Source organism: Pollachius pollachius, assembly GCF_949987615.1.
Source record: "Pollachius pollachius genome assembly, chromosome: 17".
NCBI classification, from domain to species: domain Eukaryota; kingdom Metazoa; phylum Chordata; class Actinopteri; order Gadiformes; family Gadidae; genus Pollachius; species Pollachius pollachius.
Window position 1 is genome coordinate 16,459,373 of NC_136950.1, and position 23,257 is coordinate 16,482,629.

The following is a 23,257-nucleotide window of genomic DNA, read 5'->3' on the forward strand; positions in this document are numbered from 1 at the left end:
GGTGGTAGCTGGAGCCTGGGCCTGGTGGTAGCTGGAGCCTGGGCCTGGTGGTAGCTGGAGCCTGGGACTGATGGTAGCTGGAGCCTGGGACTGGTGGTAGCTGGAGCCTGGGCCTGGTGGTAGCTGCAGCCTGGGCCTGGTGGCAGCTGGAGCCTGGGACTGATGGTAGCTGGAGCCTGGGCCAGGTGGTAGCTGACTGCTGCTGGGCCTGGTGGTAGCTGACTGCTGCTGGGCCTGGTGGTAGCTGGAGCCTGGCACTGATGGTAGCTGGAGCCAGGGACTGGTGGTAGCTGGAGCCAGGGACTGGTGGTAGCTGGAGCCAGGGACTGGTGGTAGCTTGAGCCTGGGCCTGGTGGTAGCTGGAGCCTGGGCCTGGTGGTAGCTGGAGCCTGGGCCTGGTGGTAGCTGGCTTAAGCTTGACCCTGGTGGTAGCTGGAGCCTGGGCCTGGTGGTAGCTGGCTTAAGCTTGAGCCTGGTGGTAGCTGGCTTCAGTTGGAGCCAGAGCCTGATGGTAGCTGGCTGCTGCTGGGCCTGGTGGTAACTGGTCACTGCTGTAGCCTGGGCCTGGTAGAAGCCGGGGCTAGCTAGCAGCTAGCAGGCAAACCAGCAAGGCTGATTGAGGATAGTGAGAAACTTAACCCACCAAAAATCAAAAGATGTGAGAACCATCCAAGATCTTTGAGTAGATAGAATTTAAGTCCAAGTTGTTCAAAAGTAGATGTATTCGAAAACTAATTCATGACCAAATAGCTGCAGAACTTTTAGCCTCAGAGAGGGATTGAAGTGAAGTGGTCCATCAGATTGAAGTGATCCATCATTTTGCTGAAAAAACGTTAACACAAAATAGAACTAAATGCTGATGTGTGCCTACAGGCGTACTAATGAAACCCCGTCTCATTAGTCCTGTTTATGCGGACTCTCTCGCTCTTCATCCACATGAAGAATGGCTGAGTTCACCGTTTGATTCAAGATAAGACCTTAGAATGAAGAGGTCACCTGACCAGCCCTCTGATCTCTGAGGAACCATCAGGAGAGGAGGAGGAAGAGAAGGAGGATGGGGAGGAGGAGGAAGAGGAAGAGGAGGAGGACATCAGGAGAGGAGGAGGATGACATCAGGAGAGGAGGAGGAGGAGGAGGAAGATGAGGAGGACATCAAGGGAAGAGGAGGAGGAAGAGGACATCAGGAGAGGAGGAGGATGACATCAGGAGAGGAGGAGGAAGATGAGGAGGACATCAGGAGAAGAGGAGGAAGAGAAGGAGGAGGAAGAGGAGGAGGACATCAGGAGAGGAGGAGGAAGAGGAGGAGGAATAGGACATCAGGAGAGGAGGAGGATGACATCAGGAGAGGAGGAGGAAGAGGAGGAGGAGGAGGAAGAGGTTGGAGGATGAGGACATCAGGAGAGGAGGAGGAAGAGGAGGAGGAGGGAGAGGAGGAGGAGGAGGAAGAGGACATCAGGAGAGGAGGAGGAAGAGGAGGAGGAGGACATCAGGAGAGGAGGAGAAGGAAGAGGAGGAGGACCTGAGTGACAGGACCTTGTGCTAAATATGCTGTTCTGTACCAAACTCAATTACAACAACAAGTGATCACAGTTCACACACCTTGCTGCGCTGAGTAAGAATTAGGTTTACCCAGGAAGTTCACTATTTATCCATGATATATCTACTGTTAGTATCATGGCAACAGTCTTTATATTTACTCATAAATTGCAACATTTTGGGAGTAAGGGAAGGAATTTTAAGGAAACATATTTAAACAAATGAGAAAAACTGTATTTGTCCCTCCATTGATTGTGTTCCTGTTGGTTCTACGGTGAAGCAGTGAATCAGTGACTAAGTGTCTCTACAGAGACACTCAGTCACTGATGCAGCTCCTTCTTACCCCCTCAACCCTCTCACTGATACAGCATGGAAGGTCTACGGGCTGTCTGAACTATCAAGTGTCTCTTTGTTTTTCTCTGTCTGAGCTTTTGGACATCGGAGCTCTCCTGCTGACTCCACATCACTGGGTGGAGTCATGGAACAGCAGCCTATAGGAGGCTAGTCTTAGAGGATCTTTAACCTCGGAGGGGAAGTGGGCCAACGGCATCATTTCCTTGATGAGTCAGACGGTTTGGTGTTGCACACTTCACAACAGCAGAAAGAAGAATAAGGTACTGTACTCAACTCTGATCACTGATATATTAGAAATATCTATCACTTATATATCATCAATAGGAAGATTGCTATTTTTATGTAAACACGTACTGCTAAAAACATTATTAAATATGTATAAATTAACAAATGTTTAAAACTGTATTGTCCGTGAAACCTCTCACTGTTATGAAGTTAATCCGTCACACTGCTGTAAACTTCTATTTTCTTATTAGAAAATGTTGCAGATTCTAAAAATATACAGTTATATATGTATTGTTATGTTGTTAATATTATTGTTATTGAGTATTATTATTATTATGAGATGCTTAGAATACAATATACAGTTGTTGTATTTGCATCATAGTGAGTCATATTATTATTAGTCAGGAAGACGACTTGGTTAATGAAGGTGTTTAAAGATCATCTTGTTCTTGGTCTTGTTTTCTGTGGGCCCGCATCAGTCGGTTGTGGTGTCATGGGACATGAGGGACTCCATATATGGTCCTGTCCTTCAGAGTATGATTTGCGCCTCGTGAACTTGATCTTGATCAGACACATTTGAAGATTTTAGAGACCTTCTGAGTGGAATGATGAATAGTTATTAAATAGTAATTAATTAATAGTGATTAAAGTTATTGGAAACATCTGGGCAGCATCTCCACATCTTTCCCCTCATTGAGAATGAGAGGGTCTTCTTCTAGGAAAGACCACCCTGCCTCTCGTCCTAATTAAAGAGACAACAGCCCCCTGGGGCCGACAATAAGCAGCTTACATAAAACAGAGAGTAAACCAATGCTGAACTGCCGTATAAACAATAATGAGTTGTGTTTGTGTCCAGGTCTCCAGTCTACTATGGATGAAGAGAGAGAGGAGGGGGGTGCCACCTCTGAAACCACTCTGTCTGGGGAACATGGCTGCCAGAGCAAAAAGAGGTAAGAGGAGGATCTCTCTCTGTATGTGACCACTCAGAGCTCAGCAGTGATATCATGACTCCATCATTAGTCTGAGTAAAAGCTGTGTGTGTGTTGAAGCCCAAAGCAGCAGGAGAGAGCAGACTGCCCTTGACCCAGCTGTGTCTCCATGAAGAGTGACAGCTCTATGGAACTTTGTGTTGGATTTAAAGATGGAAATCAGTCTATTGAGAAGAGATACGGATTTGTCAGAGATTATAAAACTACAACATATATCAGACATCCATCAATACTGGTTCTTGTGTTTCTAGAAGGAGGCAGGAGAGAGCAGACTCCCCTGTACCCAGCTTTGTCTCCATGAAGAGTGACTGGTCTATGGGACATCCTCCTGAACTTAAATATGGACGCCCCTCCAGAGAGAAGAGGTAGGAGTTTTAAACAGGCAAACAAGTAGACCAGTTGCTTGTTGCAGACTAATATTTAGAAGTCAGGTGTGTGTGTGTGTGTGTGTGTGTATGTATGTGTGTGTGGTCTAACTCAGAGCTCAGCAGTGAATCCATCATAACATGACTCTATCATTCGTCTGTATATAGAGTGTATGGTGTGTGTGTGTTGTGTTGAAGCCCAGAGCAGCAGGAGAGATTAGACTCCCCTGGACCCAGCTGTGTCTCCATGAAGAGCGACTGGTCTATGGAGCATCCTCTTGTCCAATTTAAAGATGGAAATCAGTCTATTGAGAAGACGTAAGGATTTTTCAGAGATTATAAAACTATAGAATCTCTCAGACATCCATGGTATTCTTGTTAATCCTGGTTCTTGATTTTCTAGAGGAGTCCAGCATGAGAGAGCTGACTCCCCTGGACCCAGCTGTGTCTCCTTGAAGAGCGACCACTCTATGAAACTTCCTGTTAGTTTTAAAGATGGACGCCCCTCCAGAGAGGAGAGGTAGGAGTTTTAAACAGGTGAACAAGAAGACCAGTATCTTGCAAGTCAGAAAATATTTAGTTTAAAAGATCAATTTGTGTGTGTGTGTGTGTGTGTGTGCGTGTGTGTGTGTTCTCCACAGGCGACCACAGGAGAGGTCAAAGGTTACCAGTGCTCAGTCTGTACAGCAGAATCAAACAGAGCTGATCAAGGTGTGTAAATGAAACAAGACATTTGACTTCAGCTCTTATATTTTACCCCTCTCTCTTTATTGCATGGTTCAGTCTTGCGTGGATCAAGTTTTCAGCACAGTCTTCCACTCTGTGGGCTAACAAGCAGAACAGACGGAGAACAGAATGTCAGTAGCTTGACATGTCGTCATTGAGGAAGAAGTCGGGGGATCAGAACCAGAAAGCTGAGAGTGAGGAAAAGGGCCAACAGTTGGTCACCCAGTTTATCCAAAAAAGGTTTTTAATTATTCACCTTCCTTTGGTGCCCATTAACACTGAGCTACCTAGTGAATCATAGAATCTTACATAAATTAAATAGTTCTTCATGAAACATGAAATTCATAAATTAGGGAGACAGGTGGATGAACCGGGAAGTCTGTTTACAGAGGAAGTATGCAACAGCAAGGCCTACAATCATTTTCTTCTACTTAACTACGATACAGCCAGGATAGGTCTGTGAATACTGACCCCTAGTGGTGAAAAGTAATAGAGGTCGGAAGCGGTCTGTGTCTTTTCTGTGACATTGTACTAAGGTGTTTAGCACATTTCTCAAAACTGTTTTTGAGGAAAGACTTTTTGCCAGAAACAACAGTAATGAGAGATGCCACTCATGTACTTCTGACATTCATACATCAGTGGTCAATGACAGCAGGCTAAGTATTGGGTAATTAGCACCAGGCTACACTAGAGCTACCAGTCTATCCATCTATGGGTGGCCAAATGGGTTTTCTAGGCTGGTGGGTGGGGATAGGTTGGAGGCCCAATACATTCTTTCATAACGCCCACAATCTCTTGTGGTTCTAATAGTCTCCATTCTTCCCTCTTTAGACCAGCGAGAAATTAATCTAGGAGAGATGCTTCTGATGTCCTGAGTTGGTTCAGAGTAAAGTTCTCCTTGATGTTTGTTCTGTTCCAGAGGGCTGAGGAGAACGCACACGCTTTTCTAGACAAGGAGCTGGAGAAGCTCTGGAGGGATCTCTTCTCAGATTACCCACAATGCTCAGAGAGTCAGAGAGAGGAGGAGGAGGAGGAGGAGGATAAGAAGCAGGCGCAGAGGAGACGCGCCATTGAGGGAGTGGTGGACATCACAAAGCTCTGCCTGATGGAGATGAACCAGGAGGAACTGGCCGACTCACTGGGGAGTGGTATGAGAATCTTATTTTAAAAATACAGAATACTCCTAATGAAAGCAGATAGATATTTATTTTTATTTTGAAAGAGAGGAAACTGTTTTTTTTATAACACTGATGAAATACTTTTATTTTGAAAGTGCAAAAGAGGACTCTTATTTTGTTCATACTGAAGTAGATCCAGGTAGATCATTTCTAAACGTCTATCTTTTGCATTTGGAGATAAATTTCGCCTTGGAGGTTAAATTGTTTGATCCAGATATGTAGGGTTTAATGTGGGGGCATCAGGTTAAATGGTTTGATCCGGATGCATAGGGTTATTGTGCGAGTATCAGGTTAAATGGTTTGATACAGATATATCAGGGTTTTGTGGGGGTATCTGGTTAAATGGTTTGATCCAGATGTATAGGGTTATTGTGGGGGGATCAGGTTAAATGGTTTGATCCAGATATGTATGGTTATTGTGGGGGTATCAGGTTAAATGGTTTGATCCAGATATGTAGTGTTAATGTGGGAGCATCAGGTTAAATGGTTTGATCCAGATATGTAGGGTTATTGTGGGGGTATCAGGTTAAAGAATGTTCGAATTATACTGCAGATCAAGAGCAGAATAACTCAGTTGAAGAGATGCACCACTATCTTGTTATATAAGGTTAGGAAGTCCCTTTCTGCTGATACTCAACAATGATAGCACTACTAAGCAAGTTATAAGTTTCAAATAAAGTAACATTTACAATACTTCTGTCATTACACCAGTCATATTGCTTGGAAATATGTAAAGTATGTGTCTTCTGATTTGTGATATAGGAGCTGTTTCTGTCCAGTGCCGGCATGAACTCAAGTCTCATCTGAAGAAGAAGTTCCAGTGTGTGTTTGAGGGACTCGCTAGAGCAGGGGAGCAGAGACCTCTGAATGACATCTATACAGAGCTCTTCATCACAGAGAGAGGCAGTGGAGAGGTCAACAAGGAACATGAGGTCAGACTGATTGAAAAGGCTTCCAAGAAACCAGCCAATGAGGAAACACCAATCAGATGTGAAGACATATTTAAACCCTTACCTGCACAAGATAAACCAGTCAGAACAATAATGACAACAGGAGTGGCCGGCATTGGTAAAACCGTCTTAACACACAAGTTCACTCTGGACTGGGCTGAAGGCAAAGCCAACCACGACATAGACTTCACATTTCTCCTCACTTTCAGAGAGCTGAATTTACTGAAAGGGAAAGAGTTTAGCTTGGTGGAACTTCTTCATCAGTTTTCTGTTGAAACCAAAGAATCAGGAATCTACAGATCCGACCATGACCAAATAGTCTTCATCTTGGATGGTCTGGATGAGTGTCGACTTCCTCTGGACTTCCAGAACAACCAGATCTGGACTGATGTCACCGAGCCGACCTCAGTGGACGTGCTGCTGACAAACATCATCAGGGGAGTCCTGCTTCCCTCTGCTCGCATCTGGATAACCACACGCCCTGCGGCAGCCAATCAGATCCCTGCTGAGTGTGTTGATATGGTGACCGAGGTGAGAGGGTTCAATGACCCACAGAAGGAGGAGTACTTCAGGAAGAGATTCAGAGAGGGGACACTGGCCAGCAAAATCATCTCTCACGTCAAGAAATCTCGAAGCCTCCACATCATGTGTCACATCCCAGTCTTCTGTTGGATCACTGCAACAGTTCTGGAGGACTTCTTCAAAACATCCCAGAGAGGAGAAGAGGGGCCCAAGACCATAACTCAGATGTACAGCCACTTCCTGAGGGTTCAGTCCACACAGGGGGACAGGAAGTATCGTGGGAGAGCTGAAACAGATCCACACTGGAGTTCAGCGAGCACAGAGATCATTCTTTCTCTTGGGAAACTGGCTTTTCACCAGCTGGAGACAGGCAACCTGATCTTCTACGAGGCAGACTTGGCAGAGTGTGGCATTGATGTCAGAGCAGCCTCAGTGTACTCAGGAGTGTTCACCCAGGTCTTTAAAGAGGAGTGTGGGCTGTACCAGGACATGGTGTTCTGCTTTGTCCATCTGAGCATCCAGGAGTTTCTGGCTGCCCTTTATGTATTTCTGTCCTACATCAACACTGGTGTCAATCTGATATCAGAAGAACAGCCAACCTCCAGGGAAGATGAACTCCTCCTCCTCTACCAGAGTGCGGTGGACAAGGCCTTACAGAGTGAGAATGGCCAACTGGACTTGTTCCTCCGCTTCCTCCTGGGCCTCTCTCTAGAGACCAATCAGAGGCTCCTACAAGATCTGCTGGGAACAAGAGGAAATACATTACTGAGCAATCTAACTAAAAAAGTTCTGCCGGGACAGACAGGCAGGTCACGGAGCAATACCCAAATAGTCCATTACATCAAGGAGAAGATAGGTGGAGATCTCTCTCATGAGAGAAGCATCAATCTGTTCCACTGTCTGAATGAGCTGAACGACCGTTCTCTAGTGGAGGACATCCAACAGTACCTGACATCAGGAAGTATCTCCACAGAATCTCTCTCCTCTGCTCAGTGGTCAGCCCTGGCCTTCATCTTACTGACATCAGAAGAGGAGCTGGACGTGTTTTACCTGAAGAAATACTCTGCTTCTGAGGAGGGTCTTGTGGGGCTGCTGCCAGTGATCAAAGCCTCCAAAACATCTCTGTAGGTTCTCTAATAAATTGTATTACAATACGCACAACACAATATACATAATACTAGAATATTAAAGTTAAAATAACATGCAAAACCTATCTGTAGGATAGCATACTTAGAACATGTTTTACGATACACACAACACAATATACGTACATTATACTATAAAAGTAATATTATGATAGTTTTCAGAACTACAAAACAACTGTTATTAGTATTGTTGTTAGTATCAACCTTTTCCAGCTAATGCATAGCTAACATTTAAAGATATCCTGTACAATCATTTGTTAAACTATAGGAAAAGTCTAATAAAACCTTTAATCACGGTTCCTAACATTTTCGTTTAAAGGCTGAATGGCTGTAAACTGTCAGAGAGATGCTGTGAAGCTCTGGCCTCAGTTCTCAGCTCCAACTCCTCTAGTCTGAGAGAGCTGGACCTGAGTACCAATGATCTGAAGGATTCAGGAGTGAAGCTGCTCTCTGATGGACTGGGGAGTCCACACTGTGCACTGGAAACCCTCAGGTCAGTTTTACTCAAAGTGCAAACAGTTACACCACAAGGTTCCATTTCAGAGGACTTTTAACGGTAACGCTTTATAATAAGGTCCTTGTAATAAGCCTTAGTCAATATATAATAAGACCCTTATTATATGCTTACTAACATTTATTTGTGTTAATAAGACGATCAATAAGTGTTAATTATAACATAATAAACATGTTTATTGTGAGATTATGTTTTACTGGCTGAAAACGAGGGAGGCATCTGATTGGCTGCAGAGTTCCTTGTTGAAAAAAATGCATTTGTGAATCCAGCCACGTCAGGAGAGTCTCAAAAATCCACATATAAATACAGACCAGTTCACACACAAATGCAAATAAGTTCACAAATGAAAAGCGTCTGGTTAATTCATGTTTAACACTTTGTATATAAATGTAACAACATCCAAACACATTTTTGAGGAAAATTGCTAATATTTTTTTAATTCATATATTTATGGATTATATTACATTTATTTAAAACAAGACACATTTGTGTGTGTCTTGTGAAATGTGTTTATGAAACTTATTTTTGTTCATGGATTTATTTTATATTTATACATACTGGTATCCATTGGTGTGTGCATGGAAATGCATTTGTGAGAAGAGAGTAATTTATGTATAAATCACAAAATACATTTGTGAATCCTTCTTTGTGCATTCATTGTTAATGAGAGTGTTATGACCCCATACGAGTGAAAGTCAACGTGTTCTTTATGTCTAGTGACACCGATCATGTCATTCAGATAAGTACCGGTAAACTTAGTCAGAAGATCTGGAAAAAGAAGGCATTATGTTAGCTATGGGCTAACTTGCCAGTCCCACCTGTGAAGTCCCCCCCAGATAATCCCTAATTAAATCTTTCCCCTGAAGTTGTAAAAAGATTTCCGATTAGTTATCCCACGTTTTGATGGTAGCCTTCTAGCTCCAGTAACAACATCTTTGCCTAGTGTTTATTTCTAAGCTTTCTTTTACCCAGTTTGCGAAATACCTGTCAATATTCGGGGGTCCCCATCTCCCGATTGTTGCTCAATACCGATATACATTTTGCAGTAGGCCTATAACATTACCATATTTCATGGATACAAGCCAAGACAATCAGTCTTTAGCCTACATAACCACACACACGCACACACTTAACAATTGTGATAATCCGATGTGCTATAGTATTGTAAATTAACACTGACATAGGAGGCTGCATTTGCTAAAGTTTTTTGGATGCACGCTGATTTGTAACAAGGAGAGGCAAAGTTGTGCATTACAATGCAAACACGACAATAATTGGCACCAACCTGGCGCACTTAGAAGAGCAATCAACTGGACACGCAACCAGTGCACTTGCAAATGAGTGCCTGGAATCCTGTTGCGTGCCTGCTCCAACTCCAAGGCTAGGCTGCTTCACTAAGACCACAACTAACCACAAGGCCTTCATAACAATGCAGTATGCCAAAGCCCGAAAGGACACATGCACAGTCGCACACACTCATCTTATGCAAAACAATCCATTTTATCATCAACATTCAGTCACTGCAAAGATTTAAAGAATAGCCTCTTACCATAAGTAAGAATGGACCCAAAGTGTGTGAGTGATACTCTCTGGTTTAGCTTTCGGTTGCTATCCATTTTTAGTATGACTTATCAACATTACTTCTTTCTCCTGTTTGGCGCACATGGCTAATTTGCATACTTGCACAGGAGTGGCTAGCTCCGCTTGGCAAAGAATATAACATATTCTCTCTCTCTCTCTCTCTCTCTCTCTCTCTCTCTCTCTCTCTCTCTCTCTCTCTCTCTCTCTCTCTATTTATTTATCGCATGTGTCTAGTTTCAATGTAGTTTTTTTTGTGTATGTCCAGTCAGACTTGTTGTCTCCCTTGTTCTTTGTGGTCTTGTAGGCTATACTGTGTGAGCCGAATCACCTTAATGAATTCCCTACGATTTGTGTAGTTCGGTATTAATAAAGACTTGACTAGGCTATCTATCTATCTAGGCTATTAATTAACCTTTATTATAAAAAATGTCTTGGTATATACTATACGTGAACACTCAAATAAACAAATAAACAAGATAACACTTTTAGTCGGGAATTATTTGTTTTTATTAGCCTAGCGGTTTATTTGTTTTTATTAGCGGACATTTTGCGATGAAAACAATATCCGGAGTTTGAGATCTCAATCATGGGATATTGAGACACAAAACCATGGACCTATTAAAGAAAGCACAGCGGACTAAAACATGGCCGCCCATTCATTCCAATGAAAACTGCTCGATGGTGCAGAGGAACATCAAGGAGCGATTTGCTTCCGCATCATGGGCGCCTAGCCACTGCCTCGTGCATGACGTGCCGGCACTAGCGGCGCCAGGATTTTGATTGTGGGTGGGCCTCCAGAAAACTGGATGGGCCAGTTAAAATAAGCCCAAAAAAAAAAACGGGTTCCCCTTCATCTCCGTTTCAGCGCTTTTCTGCGGCACTGAGGACAGCGACTCAGTAGCCTACCTGTGTGGCTCTTGTGTCGCTGTCCTCAGCTCAGAGCTGAAGCGGACAAAGACACACACCTTGGCAGTAAGCCTAACTTCATCTCTCTTTTGAACGTTCAGTACACAAAAAGACTGAAACGGAATTATATCTTTGCAGGGTCTGTTTCTCTCTCCATTTATTTACCCAGCACGACGGGCAGGGAACTGTCCAAAATTATTTAACTGTTTCTTATAAATTCAGAATGACAAAAGAACTGTATGGACATGAAATAACAGCAGCATTGAATCTGACACAGCTGCTAAACACAAACAGCAGGGGCTTACAGCAGGAGGCGGCGGGGTTTTGTGCTGAACACAGCAACAATTTCTTGATATTCCAGTGAATCAGTCAATTCCCTTTCAAATGAAAGCAGGAGTTCAGTCTATCTGTCAACATTGTTGCCCATGTGCCTGTTTTTATCCGATTGACAGCTGAAAAGAGTCTCTCCACAGTACTTGTCGTCATGCGCAATGTGAGGAGGCTGTTCATGTTGGGGAAAATATCACGGGGGCATGCATCAAGCACTTCTACGAGTGTTTCTTTTTTCTCGTTCATGGTCTTGTTGGCCTTTGCATTTCTTGCTGCTGCACAAACACAGCGTGCTCTGCGTCTTCCACCGGAATGGAAAAGTGCGCGCATGCGGGCCGGATGAGAGCCTTTTCACCAAAGGTATCTGGCCGTGGCAAGCAGGCAGCAGCGGCTCTCATAAAGCCGTATGTGTCGGGCTTGAAACGAGTGTTCAGCTCCATCATCTGCTTGTCGAGTATGTCATTCCATAATTTCTTTAGGTCCGAGTTTTGCTGTACAGGTGATGATTTGCCCAGTAGAATCACCGTGCGTATTGCAGCCTGTGGGCAGGCAGACCACACGTGTGGTAGAAGCCGCTGATTTTACTCAAGGCTTTCCTCAGGCTGCTTATTGGATGAACAGCTAGAATGAAAATCACTCACTACTCACTATAGGCCTGGGTCAAAATGGGCGGGCCCGGACCTAAAATGGGTGGGCCCAGGCCCACCTGGGCCCAATGGTAGCGCCGCGGGTGCGACTACAATTAGTATTTAACAATTATGACGCCGGGCCGAAACAACATTTGTTTCACTACGACTCCTTTCAGCTGCCCACTCCTCCTCCTCTTGCGTGTCCAAAATACATAAATAAAATAAAACGCTTGAGGGGGCGTTTTGAAAAGAGAAAACTTACATTTTATTAGTACATGGTATAAAGTTAATTATGAGCCTTTGACTGATATCCAGAATTTTTTTGCGGGGACACATACCTGTTCCCCACTTGTATTGGAGTGAACGGGGATATCTACTTCTGGGACTCCATTAACCGAGGGACCCGTCCGCAGCCCGCTAAACAGCTGCAATACCAGGCTTGGCCGCTGAGCACTGGTGGTTTGCGGAAGTATGCACTGTTCCTGGGGGCCTGCACAGAACAGATCACACTTACTCAACAGGTGCAGACTTATTAACCTTAATAAGCATTGTTCCCGCTTTAGATCCCGTACCTGCAAAATGCATAATTAGCAGTTTATTAAAGGATTTATTAACCTTAATAAGCATTAAAAATGCTTAGTAACATTTTAACAATGACATAATAGGTAAGTTAGTAAGACTCAATAAATGGGTTTGTAATGCGTTTATTAAAAACTACAAGAAACTTAAGATTATAATTAATGTTATTAAGCAATCAATAAATAGTTAACACGTTTATTATAAGGGCTTATAAAAGTCTTATAATCTCACAATAAAAATGTTTATTATGTTATTATTAACACTTATAGACAGTCTTATTAACACCAAATAATATCAAAGGCTATAGGTCTAAATGAACTAAATTACTATTTTTAGTTGCCATGACTGTTTAAGGTCTTGTTATGTTATACATTTTTACATAAATTATTTTTATATATTTTATCTTCAGAATTACAATTTAAGACATAAAATACAGAAGGTCAAACATTTTAAGATGTAGAAATACAGAGCAACATAATACCATTGAATTTGTAGAAATACAGAGCAATATGTAGAAATACAGAGCAACGTAAAACTATTGAATATGTAGAAACACAGAACAATAATTAGAAATACAGAGAAACATAATATGATTGAATATGTAGAAATACAGAACATAAAACAATTGAACATGTAGAAATAGAGAACTTAAAAGGCATTGAAGGCCCTACTTAGCTCCGCTGTCCACCGCTTCGTTAGGTCTGACTCTGTTGACACAGAGTCCAGGATCCCTACAAGGCCATCAGGCGACTGCTGATGGAAGCTTGAATGTCCACAGTCATCTCCTTGAGCTCACTTCCCTGATCCCTGACAGCAGCGAGGAGAGCCGAGGCGCTAGCATCACTGGAGGTACTCCCCTCCAGTGTTGGCCCCATGGCGGCCCTGTGCTGTTCGTTAGCTACACCATGTTTCTCCTGTGAGCTAGTTGAATCTTTTAAGCACTTTTAATCTCAGTTCCTAACATGTTCTGTTTATTGTGTGTTAAGGCTGAATGGCTGTGATCTGTCAGAGGAATGCTGTGAAGCTCTGGCCTCAGCTCTCAGCTCCAACTCCTCTAGTCTGAAAGAGCTGGACCTGAATAACAATGATCTGAAGGATTCAGGAGTAAAGCTGCTCTCTGCTGGACTGGGGAGTCCACACTGTACACTGGAAACTCTCAGGTCAGTTTTGCTCAATGTGCAAGCAGTTACACCACAAGGTTCAATATCAGATGACTTTTAAAGCAACTACTGCCTCCTGGTTTGAGAATTACTCCTAAATGAGGTCAAACTATATCAGCTAATAACTCAGTACCTTTGATGACCACATTTATTTGAATAATAATAATAACAATACATTTTATTTCAAGCACCCTTCATGTCATCAAAAGACACTGTACAGTAAAGCTATAACTAAATGGTAATAAAATAACATTAGACATCAAATAGGGACAATAAAACAGACACTGACAATTTGTTAAATACACTATAGAGAAAAAACAAAAACAACAACAACTAGATAATAAATAAAACAGCGGTAAAAGATACATGGGAAGAGGAAATGGAAGGAGCGTTGGCCAGCCGTGGTCAAGGTCAGGGTAGGAGGCGTTAAGGGTAGGAGAGAAAAGCCAGGGTGAATAGGTGGGTTTTGAGTAGGGATTTGAAAGTGGACAGTGAAGTGCATTGACACAGTATAAGTGGGAGGGAGTTCCAGAGTTTTGGACCGGCAACGCTAAATGCCCTGTCACCCATGGTGCGGAGGTTAGGGATTGTGCAGTGGGGGTGGAAAGGAGGAGGGCTTCAGTGAAGCGTGAAGTGCAGGTTGGTTGGAAGGGGGTCAGGAGGTTAGAAAGATAGGAAGGTGCAAGATTATGTTGTGCTTTGAAAGCACGGAGAATGATTTACAATTGAATACGGTATTGGACAATTCTAGTCTAGTCTGGAGGATATGAAGGCATGAACGAGAGTCTCAGCAGTGGTGGGGTTTAGTGAGGGGCAGCGTTTGGAAACGTTTTTGAGGTAAAAGAAAGCTGTTTTGGTGATGTTTTTTATGTGACTACCAAATGAGAGGGTAGACAGACCGTGTCAAAGGCAGCTGTGAGGTCCAGCAGCAGGAGAAAGCTGACATGGCCCGTGTCAGCACCAATGAGAAGGTCGTTTATGACCTTGACCCATGCCGTCTCAGTGCTGTGCTGAGCCCTGAAACCAGACTGAAACACTTCCCATAAGCTATGGTGTGTCAGATGTTGTTGAATATGTAAGGAGACAGTGCGCTCAAGGAGTTTGGCTATGAAAGGGAGGTTGGAGATAGGATTATTGAGATCATCAGCATCTGCACCAGTTTTTTTGAGTACTAGGGTGATAGCTGCAGTTTTGAGTGAGCATGGGACATAACCAGTCAAAAGAGATGCATTTATTATGTGAACAAGGAGGGGGCATGGAGCTGGCAGGCAGTTTCTGACCAGTGGGGTAGCATAGGGTCCAAGAGGCAGGTACAAAATGCTCATCCACCGGTTCAAAAGCAGAGAGAGAATGTGCTGGTGATACAAGGGTTGTAGGGACATCACTCGGTGCAGTAGCAGTAGGGAGTGATTGAAACTGACTGTAAATGGTGCTGATTTTGCTTTGAAAAAAATTAAGAAACTCTCAGCAGATATCAGTTGAGGGGGTAAGTGGGAAGGGTTTGGCAGGCTGGAGTAGCTTGTTAACTGTGGAAAACAGGGCTCTAGGGTTGCCCTGTCCTCCCGCAATAATGTTGGTATAGTGCATGGATTTGGCTTCGTTAAGATGGTACCATTGCCTAATGGTGCCATTAGAGATATTATACCTTGTTGTTTGTGTGGCATGCGAAAATGAAAAAGCTGAAAAGTAATCCCAAAACTCTCGTGCCCCATACACTGCACGACCCCGAGAGTTGCCTTTATTTGCACACCACACACGAAACCCACACCCAATGCCCCACACCCACGACTCCCTTGATGGCGGTGCCACTTACCCCGGGCCTCCCAGGATCCTTTGCGGCACCCGGATATGGCGACCACGGCTGCGATCACCACAATATCACTTTCATAGTGACTCAACAATTATTTTTTTGGTTGCCATGACTGTATAAGGTCTTGGTTACGTTATAATATTTTAAATATATTTTCAAAATCATTTTATCTTCAGAATTTCAATTTAAGACATGGAGATACAGAATAATATGTAGAAATACAGAACAACATAATTTGTTATGTAGAAATACACAACAAAATAAAACGATTGAATATCAAAGTTATAATAACATAGAAAACATATCTGTAGGAACACTTATTGCATGTTTTACAATGCACACAACACAATATACAAACTACTATAAAAGTAATATTATGATACAGTTTTCAGAAATACTGAATAACTGTTATTAGTGTTGCTGTTAGTATCAACATTTTACACCTAATATATAACTAACATTTGAAGATCAAATGTATTTATAGTATCAGAAAAGTCAAATAAAACATTTAATCATGGTTCCTAACATGTTCCTGTTTTTTTATGTGAAGGCTGAATGGCTGTCAGCTGTCAGAGAGATGCTGTGAAGCTCTGGCCTCAGTTCTCAGCTCCAACTCCTCTAGTCTCAAAGAGCTGGACCTGACTAACAATGATCTGAAGGATTCAGGAGTGAAGCTGCTCTCTGCTGGACTGGGGAGTCCACACTGTACACTGGAAACTCTCAGGTCAGGGTTAGGTTTAAATGTGTCTTTGGGTCTGTTTAATATGTAGGGAGGATCCAGGACTAGGTGGGCTGTGATCTAAAAGAACAGACGACACGTGTCTAAGATCCCAGACAGATTCAGCATCATTATTCATTTGTAAGCTGGGGTCACCGTGTCAGTGGACCACAGATGGGAGGATGAGAGAACAGAGGAGGAACAGAACTTTAGAGGACGAGGATTTCAGGAAGATTAAAACAAATTGTTAGTTTGAAAAGGAGCTGTTTGTTTATGCTGTGTTGTTAACTGCTAGTCTGTTACGAGTTCACAGGTTATTCTAGCTGACAGAACTCTGGCCAGCTGATGTGAGGGTGAGGGGTTGCTGTCCTGCTAACTGCTAGCATGTTATGAATGTTCTATGTTATGTAACTCCAGCCGGCTGAGTTGTCATTAGTGTAGACATGGTGATGAGGCTCTAGCTGGGCTGTGATCTGAACATAATCATAAAGCTTTTCATATGGAATTAATACTTTATTAACCTTTTTACTTTAGTTTGAACTATTCTCATCCAGATAGAATAAATAAAGTGTGTGTGTGTGTGTGTGTGTGTGTGTGTGTGTGTGTAGGTTGTCTGGCTGCCTGGTCACACAGGAAGGCTGTGCTTCTCTGGCCTTCGCTCTGAGCTCCAACCCCTCCCATCTGAGAGAGCTGGACTTGAGCTACAATCACCCAGGAGACTCAGGAGCTACGCTGCTCTCTGCTGGACTGGAGGATCCACGCTGGAGACTAGACACTCTCAGGTATGGAGAGGACAGCTCACCACTCAGGGACAAAGTCTCCTACAAGGATTCAACCCGCTGCTAGATAAAGTGGTTTGAAAAGGCAGCTGTACCTCATGTTGTGTAGAAAGTGATGAGACAGCAGATGATGAAGGTGAATGTTTCAACATGCTCTACTCACTTTGTTTCCCCCCCAGTGTGGAGCACGGTGGAGTGTGGAGGCTGAAACCAGCTCTAAAGAAATGTAAGTATGTGTCTGTTTGATTCATCACAACACACACTAACTATTGAGATGGAAAGTCCACACACACAGCAGGAGGTGATGTCTGGTCATTTAGATCCTTCTGGGAATGAAGATGATGGTTGATATCATGTGTGTTAAAATGTACACAATAACAAGTAAGGGATAATCACCGAGAGGCAGGGCAATAAACAGTTTGATATGCCTGGCTCGTGGACGGCTTACCATGGTCACTTGCCAAAGAAAAGAAATTAAGATCATTCATTCATATTTGCATGCGTTTTACAATCCAAACATTTTTTCACATGCCATAATTTAGTTTCCCTGGTAACGCCTGAGGGTTTGACTAAAACCTGTAACAATCATTACCCTCCCGTAAGGCTCTTATGCAAAAGAAATCTACGACTACGAGAAGCTACGACTTGGCAACGAGAGTTATTCTAGTCCGCTGAGCTATGAGCCAGAGAGCTAACGTTACGGATTTTACATATTTATAATTCGAAATTCATTCCAGCCTTTATACCACTAGGTTCTATAGCATATAACCGGGTTGTCTGATAACAGTTTAATTCATTTTCCACACTTTACCAGCTCTCGTTTTGAAGAATAATCACCGCGCCATTCGTTTCAATGGGAATCGCGCCGGTCTACACTTTCAAAATAAAGTGTACATATTTATAATTTCAAATTCGTCCCAGCCTTTATACCACAGATACTATAGGGTCTATAGCATATAAACGCTTTTTCGATTACAGTTTAATGCATTTTTCACAATTTACCAGCTCTCATTTGAAGGCTGAACAGACAATTTGACTGGAACTACGTAGCAGGTGTCATATATATCAGGGATTAATGGACACCCTGCAGCCAATCAGAATCAAGTATTCCAAAAAATACAAGCGGCGTATTTATCTACTATTTGATAACGCTGTGCTCAGTCAGCAGCAAGTAGAACCGACAAGTCAGCGTGCAACCTGCCAGGTTAATGCCCTCCTCCCAGCCAATCAGAATAAAATATTCTTAAATGAAGTAGACTAATCACAATTAATCCTACAAGTTTCAAATCCAATAGGTATTATGATTATGTTAATTCTTTATGGTGATGAATATTGGTAGCATTGATATTATTATTATTGGACATGATCATTTCATAATAATAATGATACTAACCTTAGTAATAATAGTAATTATGTGTGCATTGTATGTTCTATTAGAAAAACTAGTGTTATTATTGTTATGATTACTATTTTCATACATTATTATTGTTATTATGATGATTATTTTTATTTGTAATGTTATAATTAGGTCTATAAATAATATTAAATGGTGCGTTATTACGTAACCGTTTACACATTTTCTGCAGGAAATTCACTTTCTAGTTTCATTTATTACTATCATTAGAACATAAGGCATAACACCATAATAATCAGGATATGAATCATAATTATACGTGTATAATATATGCAAAAACTGACATCATAAATAATAACTATTATCTTGTTGCTATTGAAATTATTATTTTTAACCTTAGACATATTATATATCATATAATGAATATGATATCATATATCATATTCATAATAACATGTTTATAATGATAAATGTATTCCATCTACGATTTCAGCTAGAATACTATTATTATCTTTAGGGGTGATGCTGTTAGAATAATAATAATAATAATAATAATAATAATAATAATAATAATAATAATAATAATAATAATAATAATAAGGATGATGATTATAATGATTAATTAATAATAATGTTTTAACAGCCTAATCATGTCTTTCTACCGTCAGATGCCTGTGAACTCACACTGGACCCAAACACAGCCCACAAAAACCTCTCTCTGTCTGAGGACAACAGAAAGGTGACGCGGGTTGAAGAGGACCAATCGCATCCTGATCACCCAGAGAGATTTGACTCCTGGAAACAGGTGTTGTTTAGAGAGGGTCTGACTGGCCGCTGCTACTGGGAGGTAGAGTGGGATGGAGAGGTTTATATAGGAGTGACATACAGAGGAATCAAAAGGAGAGGAGCGGGGAATAACAGCGGGCTTGGATGGAACAACAAGTCCTGGGTTCTTCTTTGTCGTGATCATGCTTACTATGCCCGTCACAACAGTAGTCTCACAACCATATGTCTCCCACCCCCTCGCTCTAACAGATTGGGAGCATGTCTGGACCGGCCTGCTGGCACTCTGTCCTTCTACAGAGTGTCCCCAGGTGGAGGAGGGCAATATGACACGCTGACACACATCCACACCTTCCAGTCCACCTTCACCCAGGAGGTCCTCCTCCCTGGGTTTGTATTAACTGAGCCTGGTTCCTCAATATCTCTGTGTCCAGGGGCAGACTGACCATTGGCAGGATCGGGAAATTTCCTGAACGGCCGGACGATTTCAGGCCGAGCCGGCTGGCGGTCATTCTTTAATTTGAAAAAGTATTGTAAGACGTGACTTGGGCCGGCCTGCTTGATATTTGCAAATAGGAGCTCGGGTCTGCCGTTAAAACGGGGCCGATGTATAACTGTCAATTTAGAGGGGGGATAACTTTGAACACAGTGTATGGGGGCAAAGCGAGCGGCCGAACGGCCCCTACCAACTTGGACTGCTCCGTGTTTTGTCAAATCTGACTGGCTCTATTTTATTTTGAAAGCGCAACACAGCATCTTGTCACCGCTTCTTATTCTAAAAAACTGGATGATTGAGCGTGCAATTAAAGAATTGATTTTATATTTATCAGTTCATTACTGCCAAATTGTGTTTTCCTTTACATATATAAATGTATTTTTTTAGTAGAATAAAATATATTTGTGAATTTCTTCAGCGTAGTTAATTTATGACATATTTCTGTTCAAACCATTAACGGATCTGTCAGGTTTCCGATATGTGTACCCCCCCAATGTTAAACTCATTCCTACGCCCCTGAACATCAGTGTCTCTCGGTGGTTCCTCTCTCAGCCCTCTCTGTGTTCAGCTGGGCTGCTGAGCGTCAGATTAGAGGGGGCCGCTTGGGTCTGGGGGGTCCTCACAGTCCTGACGTTGTTGAGGACCAGCTGTTATGGGGACGTTTGAATACCTGTGGACCCATGGACGTACCTGTAGTGCATCGGGTTGTTGAGCAGCAGCTGTTGGTGCTCTGAGGGGTCAACCCGTTCGGTGGAAATACAACACTGTGATTGATTTAAATACTCCACTGAACTCCAAATGCTGCATTTTATTGGGCTTCTGAAAGGTTCAGCATGATAAACCATGAAAGGAAGCTCTTCCTTTGGGTTAAGCAGGTTGTACAAGATTTACTTTCTAATGTCCAAATGTGTTTTAAATGTTGATTGATGGTACATTTTACTGCAATATTTTATATATTTTCAACCTCTTAATAAAGGAATTTATTCGAATTCGATCCGTTTTTATTTTACCATGCCTGACATGGAACGTGATTCAAAGCACCTTAAACATAATCATAAATTATGTTAAGGGTTCTATGGGAAAGGGTAAAGATTTTCATGTTGTGAATGACTTCAAACTGAAGATCTTTGTGTTCTGGTGGGAACAAGTCAACATGTTCAGTTATTGAATATACCTGTTTATGATTTGTAATTGTTCAAGCATAACGTTAATAAACAACTCAGTGGATCAACTGAACGATCTCGTGTGTTCAGATGATTCTTTCCGTTTGTTCAGTTGAAATCCTCCAAGTCTTCTGGAGACGTTTCCTCCAACACAACAGTGGAATCTCCATTCACCCCTTCATCAGTGCTGAGGGAGGATATTACCACACACACAACAGTGGAGTCTGACTTTTTTAACCACACATGCATACACAAAAATTAAAAGTAAGTAATCTGGTGAACAATATACACACAAACGCTCACATACATGTGCACACACATTAGTTACAATTATGTTTATTTATTTAATCTAGAAATCTCTGAACTTTCTTCCTTCATGAAACATAGATAATATAACTGGCATCAGTTAGTGAAGAGCTTCCCTCCAACGTGACATGGGTTTAACTTATCTAAATCATATACAGTTCAAGTTATGCAAGGGCGCACCATCAGTGACGGATGGATTCAACACGAGTCAGACACCAGTGAGACGACATTCTTCCAGAACAAAGGACTGAGGCCTCCTCAGTGCTGCCCCTGCTGGCCGGACCTCCACACTGCAGTCAAGCCCAGGGCTCCAGTCCGCCTGAATCCAACATGGCCCTACTAGCGACCTCAGCGGGTCTGAGGAGGCTCCATAAGGAGTGTGTTCATCACTCGTGGTCGACAGTACCACATCCTGTAGGAGATCCCTCCAGAGCTTTTTCAGCGCCTTGTCTAGAAAAGCATGCATTCTCCTCACCCCTTTGGAACACAACAAACATCAGGCAGAACTTTACTCTGAACAAACTGAGGACATCAGAAGCATCTCTCCTAGATTTACGTCCCGCTGGACAAGAGATGCTTTTAATGCTCATGTAGAGCCAGGGGCACCACTACAGCTTGTGGGTCCTGTAAGAGCCATATGAAAGAATGGCTCTTACAGGACCCACAAGCTGTGGGTCCTGAGACATAGACAGAGAGAGAGAGAGAAACAGCAGAACCGAGACCACCCACTAAACCACTAACACCAGCCAACAAATTTAACTTAAAAATCTCCCCTCTTGATACTTGGCTGTTTAAAATTGGTTGGTGCCTCTATAAAATTATTTACGGTAGCCGGTAATCGACTTGTGTGGACTTCCTGGAAACATGGACCAACCGATAAGGCACAGACTTGGAAAACAGTATTTTTTTAATGAACTCCCGGTACGCTAACCAAGTTTTTGATGCTTTGTTTTATGCGTAGGTACCCTAATCATGCTACTGCAGAGGTTTGGTGCTATTTTGAGCAATATTAGTGTTTAAAAAAATGCAGATTTGGAAGCGTTCGCGGGGCCCCTAACCAATAACATGGAAGCCATTTGGGCAGTTACAAGCCATTGGGCAGTTACAGACAGAGAGAGAGAGCGACAGAGAGAGAGAGAGAGAGAGAGACAGAGACATAGACAGAGAGAGAGAGAAAGAGAGACAGAGACAGGCAGAAGGAAGACAGGAAACGTAGTAATTGAAAAAGGAGTGAGGTGGATGAGGAGGAGGGGGCGTGGCGTGGTGGAGCTTTGGGCAAGCTCTATACTCGATTATCAACGAAAAAAGCTGTCTGGAGGGCTTATTTTATGGGTTTTCATGCCGAAAAAGACCCTTGGTTCAATTTTCGCCCAAAATACACTTTAAGGGACTATTGGTCAGAGCAGGCAGCAGTTCGCCTACCGTCCACTAGGGGTTAGTAACGAGAAGGACTTTCTACGTATCTTCAATAGTGAGAAGGGGTAAGAGAGTGAAGATACAAACAAGAAATGCATCAATTTATATGAAGAAAATCATGAATAAAAGAGTGATCATTATTTTAATCTTCTTTAACCACCGTGCAGACATTAGCTGTTCGGAGGCCAATTAATTAACCATTTATGCAATTAATATACAATTTCAAACATTTATTTATTGAGACAGAATGAAGCAGTTCAATCAGGCCTCACACATATTTTGGGAATTTTTTTCTCTTTTATTCCATGTTTAATAATCACATCACTAATGAACAAGTAATCACAATAAACACTTCTCAAACAAAATAATTCAAAATCAATGAAAACAAAGAAAAGCTAAAAGTCTGCGTTCCCCATTGCGATGTTTTAGGATTCATTAGTTTGCATGTTGGATACAGAGGGGGGGAGGAGCAGGTACTAATACAGACGCCAGCAGTCGTGTTTCAGAACCTTTGTTGGCGTGGAGTCGACCCTTGAGTAAGGTGTGCGGTAATGTTGCACCATCGTCATGTTAACCCCGGTATGCGTGCTCTGGGGCTTTCCCATAACGCTGAATGCATTCCCCTCAAAGAATTCCCTTGTGTGCCTCACCATATAACCCGACACATAGCGTCAGTCTGACCAACAGGTTTTATCGAGCATTAGAGCATTAGCCGGAATAGGCGAGATTTTTAAACCCCCATG

At 42.5% G+C, this 23,257-nt stretch overlaps 2 protein-coding genes across 3 annotated transcripts; both read left to right on the forward strand.

Moving 5' to 3' along the window:
* Positions 1–2,117: 2,117 nt before the first annotated feature.
* On the forward strand, positions 2,118–5,249 carry LOC307088686 (uncharacterized protein; the record flags this gene model as incomplete). The annotated part of the gene is made up of 7 exons (XM_079754638.1): positions 2,118–2,150; positions 2,972–3,065; positions 3,356–3,469; positions 3,668–3,787; positions 3,873–3,989; positions 4,111–4,180; positions 5,115–5,249. Coding segments are annotated over exons 2-7 (636 nt in total), but the record flags the coding sequence as incomplete, so codon positions are not given.
* Positions 5,250–5,289: 40 nt separating this feature from the next.
* On the forward strand, positions 5,290–19,994 carry LOC307088404 (NLR family CARD domain-containing protein 3-like). Of its 2 annotated transcripts, XM_079754293.1 has the most exons (8): positions 5,290–5,343; positions 6,136–7,969; positions 8,310–8,483; positions 13,516–13,689; positions 16,050–16,223; positions 16,826–16,999; positions 17,176–17,222; positions 19,019–19,994. In XM_079754293.1, the coding sequence occupies exons 1-8, from the start codon at positions 5,301–5,303 to the stop codon at positions 19,576–19,578; spliced, it is 3,180 nt and encodes a 1,059-aa protein (XP_079610419.1). In that variant the 5' UTR covers positions 5,290–5,300; the 3' UTR covers positions 19,579–19,994. The 2 variants fall into 2 exon arrangements, with proteins under 2 accessions (XP_079610419.1, XP_079610420.1); XM_079754294.1 differs by lacking the exons at positions 13,516–13,689; positions 16,050–16,223.
* The last annotated feature ends 3,263 nt before the right edge of the window (positions 19,995–23,257 follow it).

Bases quoted from the DNA above. Each gene is read 5' to 3' on its own strand.
- LOC307088404 (XM_079754293.1), top strand. From the start codon at position 5,301: ATGGAGATGAACCAGGAGGAACTGGCCGACTCACTGGGGAGTG. The intron at 5,344-6,135 runs GTATGAGAATCT...TTTGTGATATAG, and splicing joins GGCCGACTCACTGGGGAGTG to GAGCTGTTTCTGTCCAGTGC. The intron at 7,970-8,309 runs GTAGGTTCTCTA...TTTCGTTTAAAG, and splicing joins AAAGCCTCCAAAACATCTCT to GCTGAATGGCTGTAAACTGT.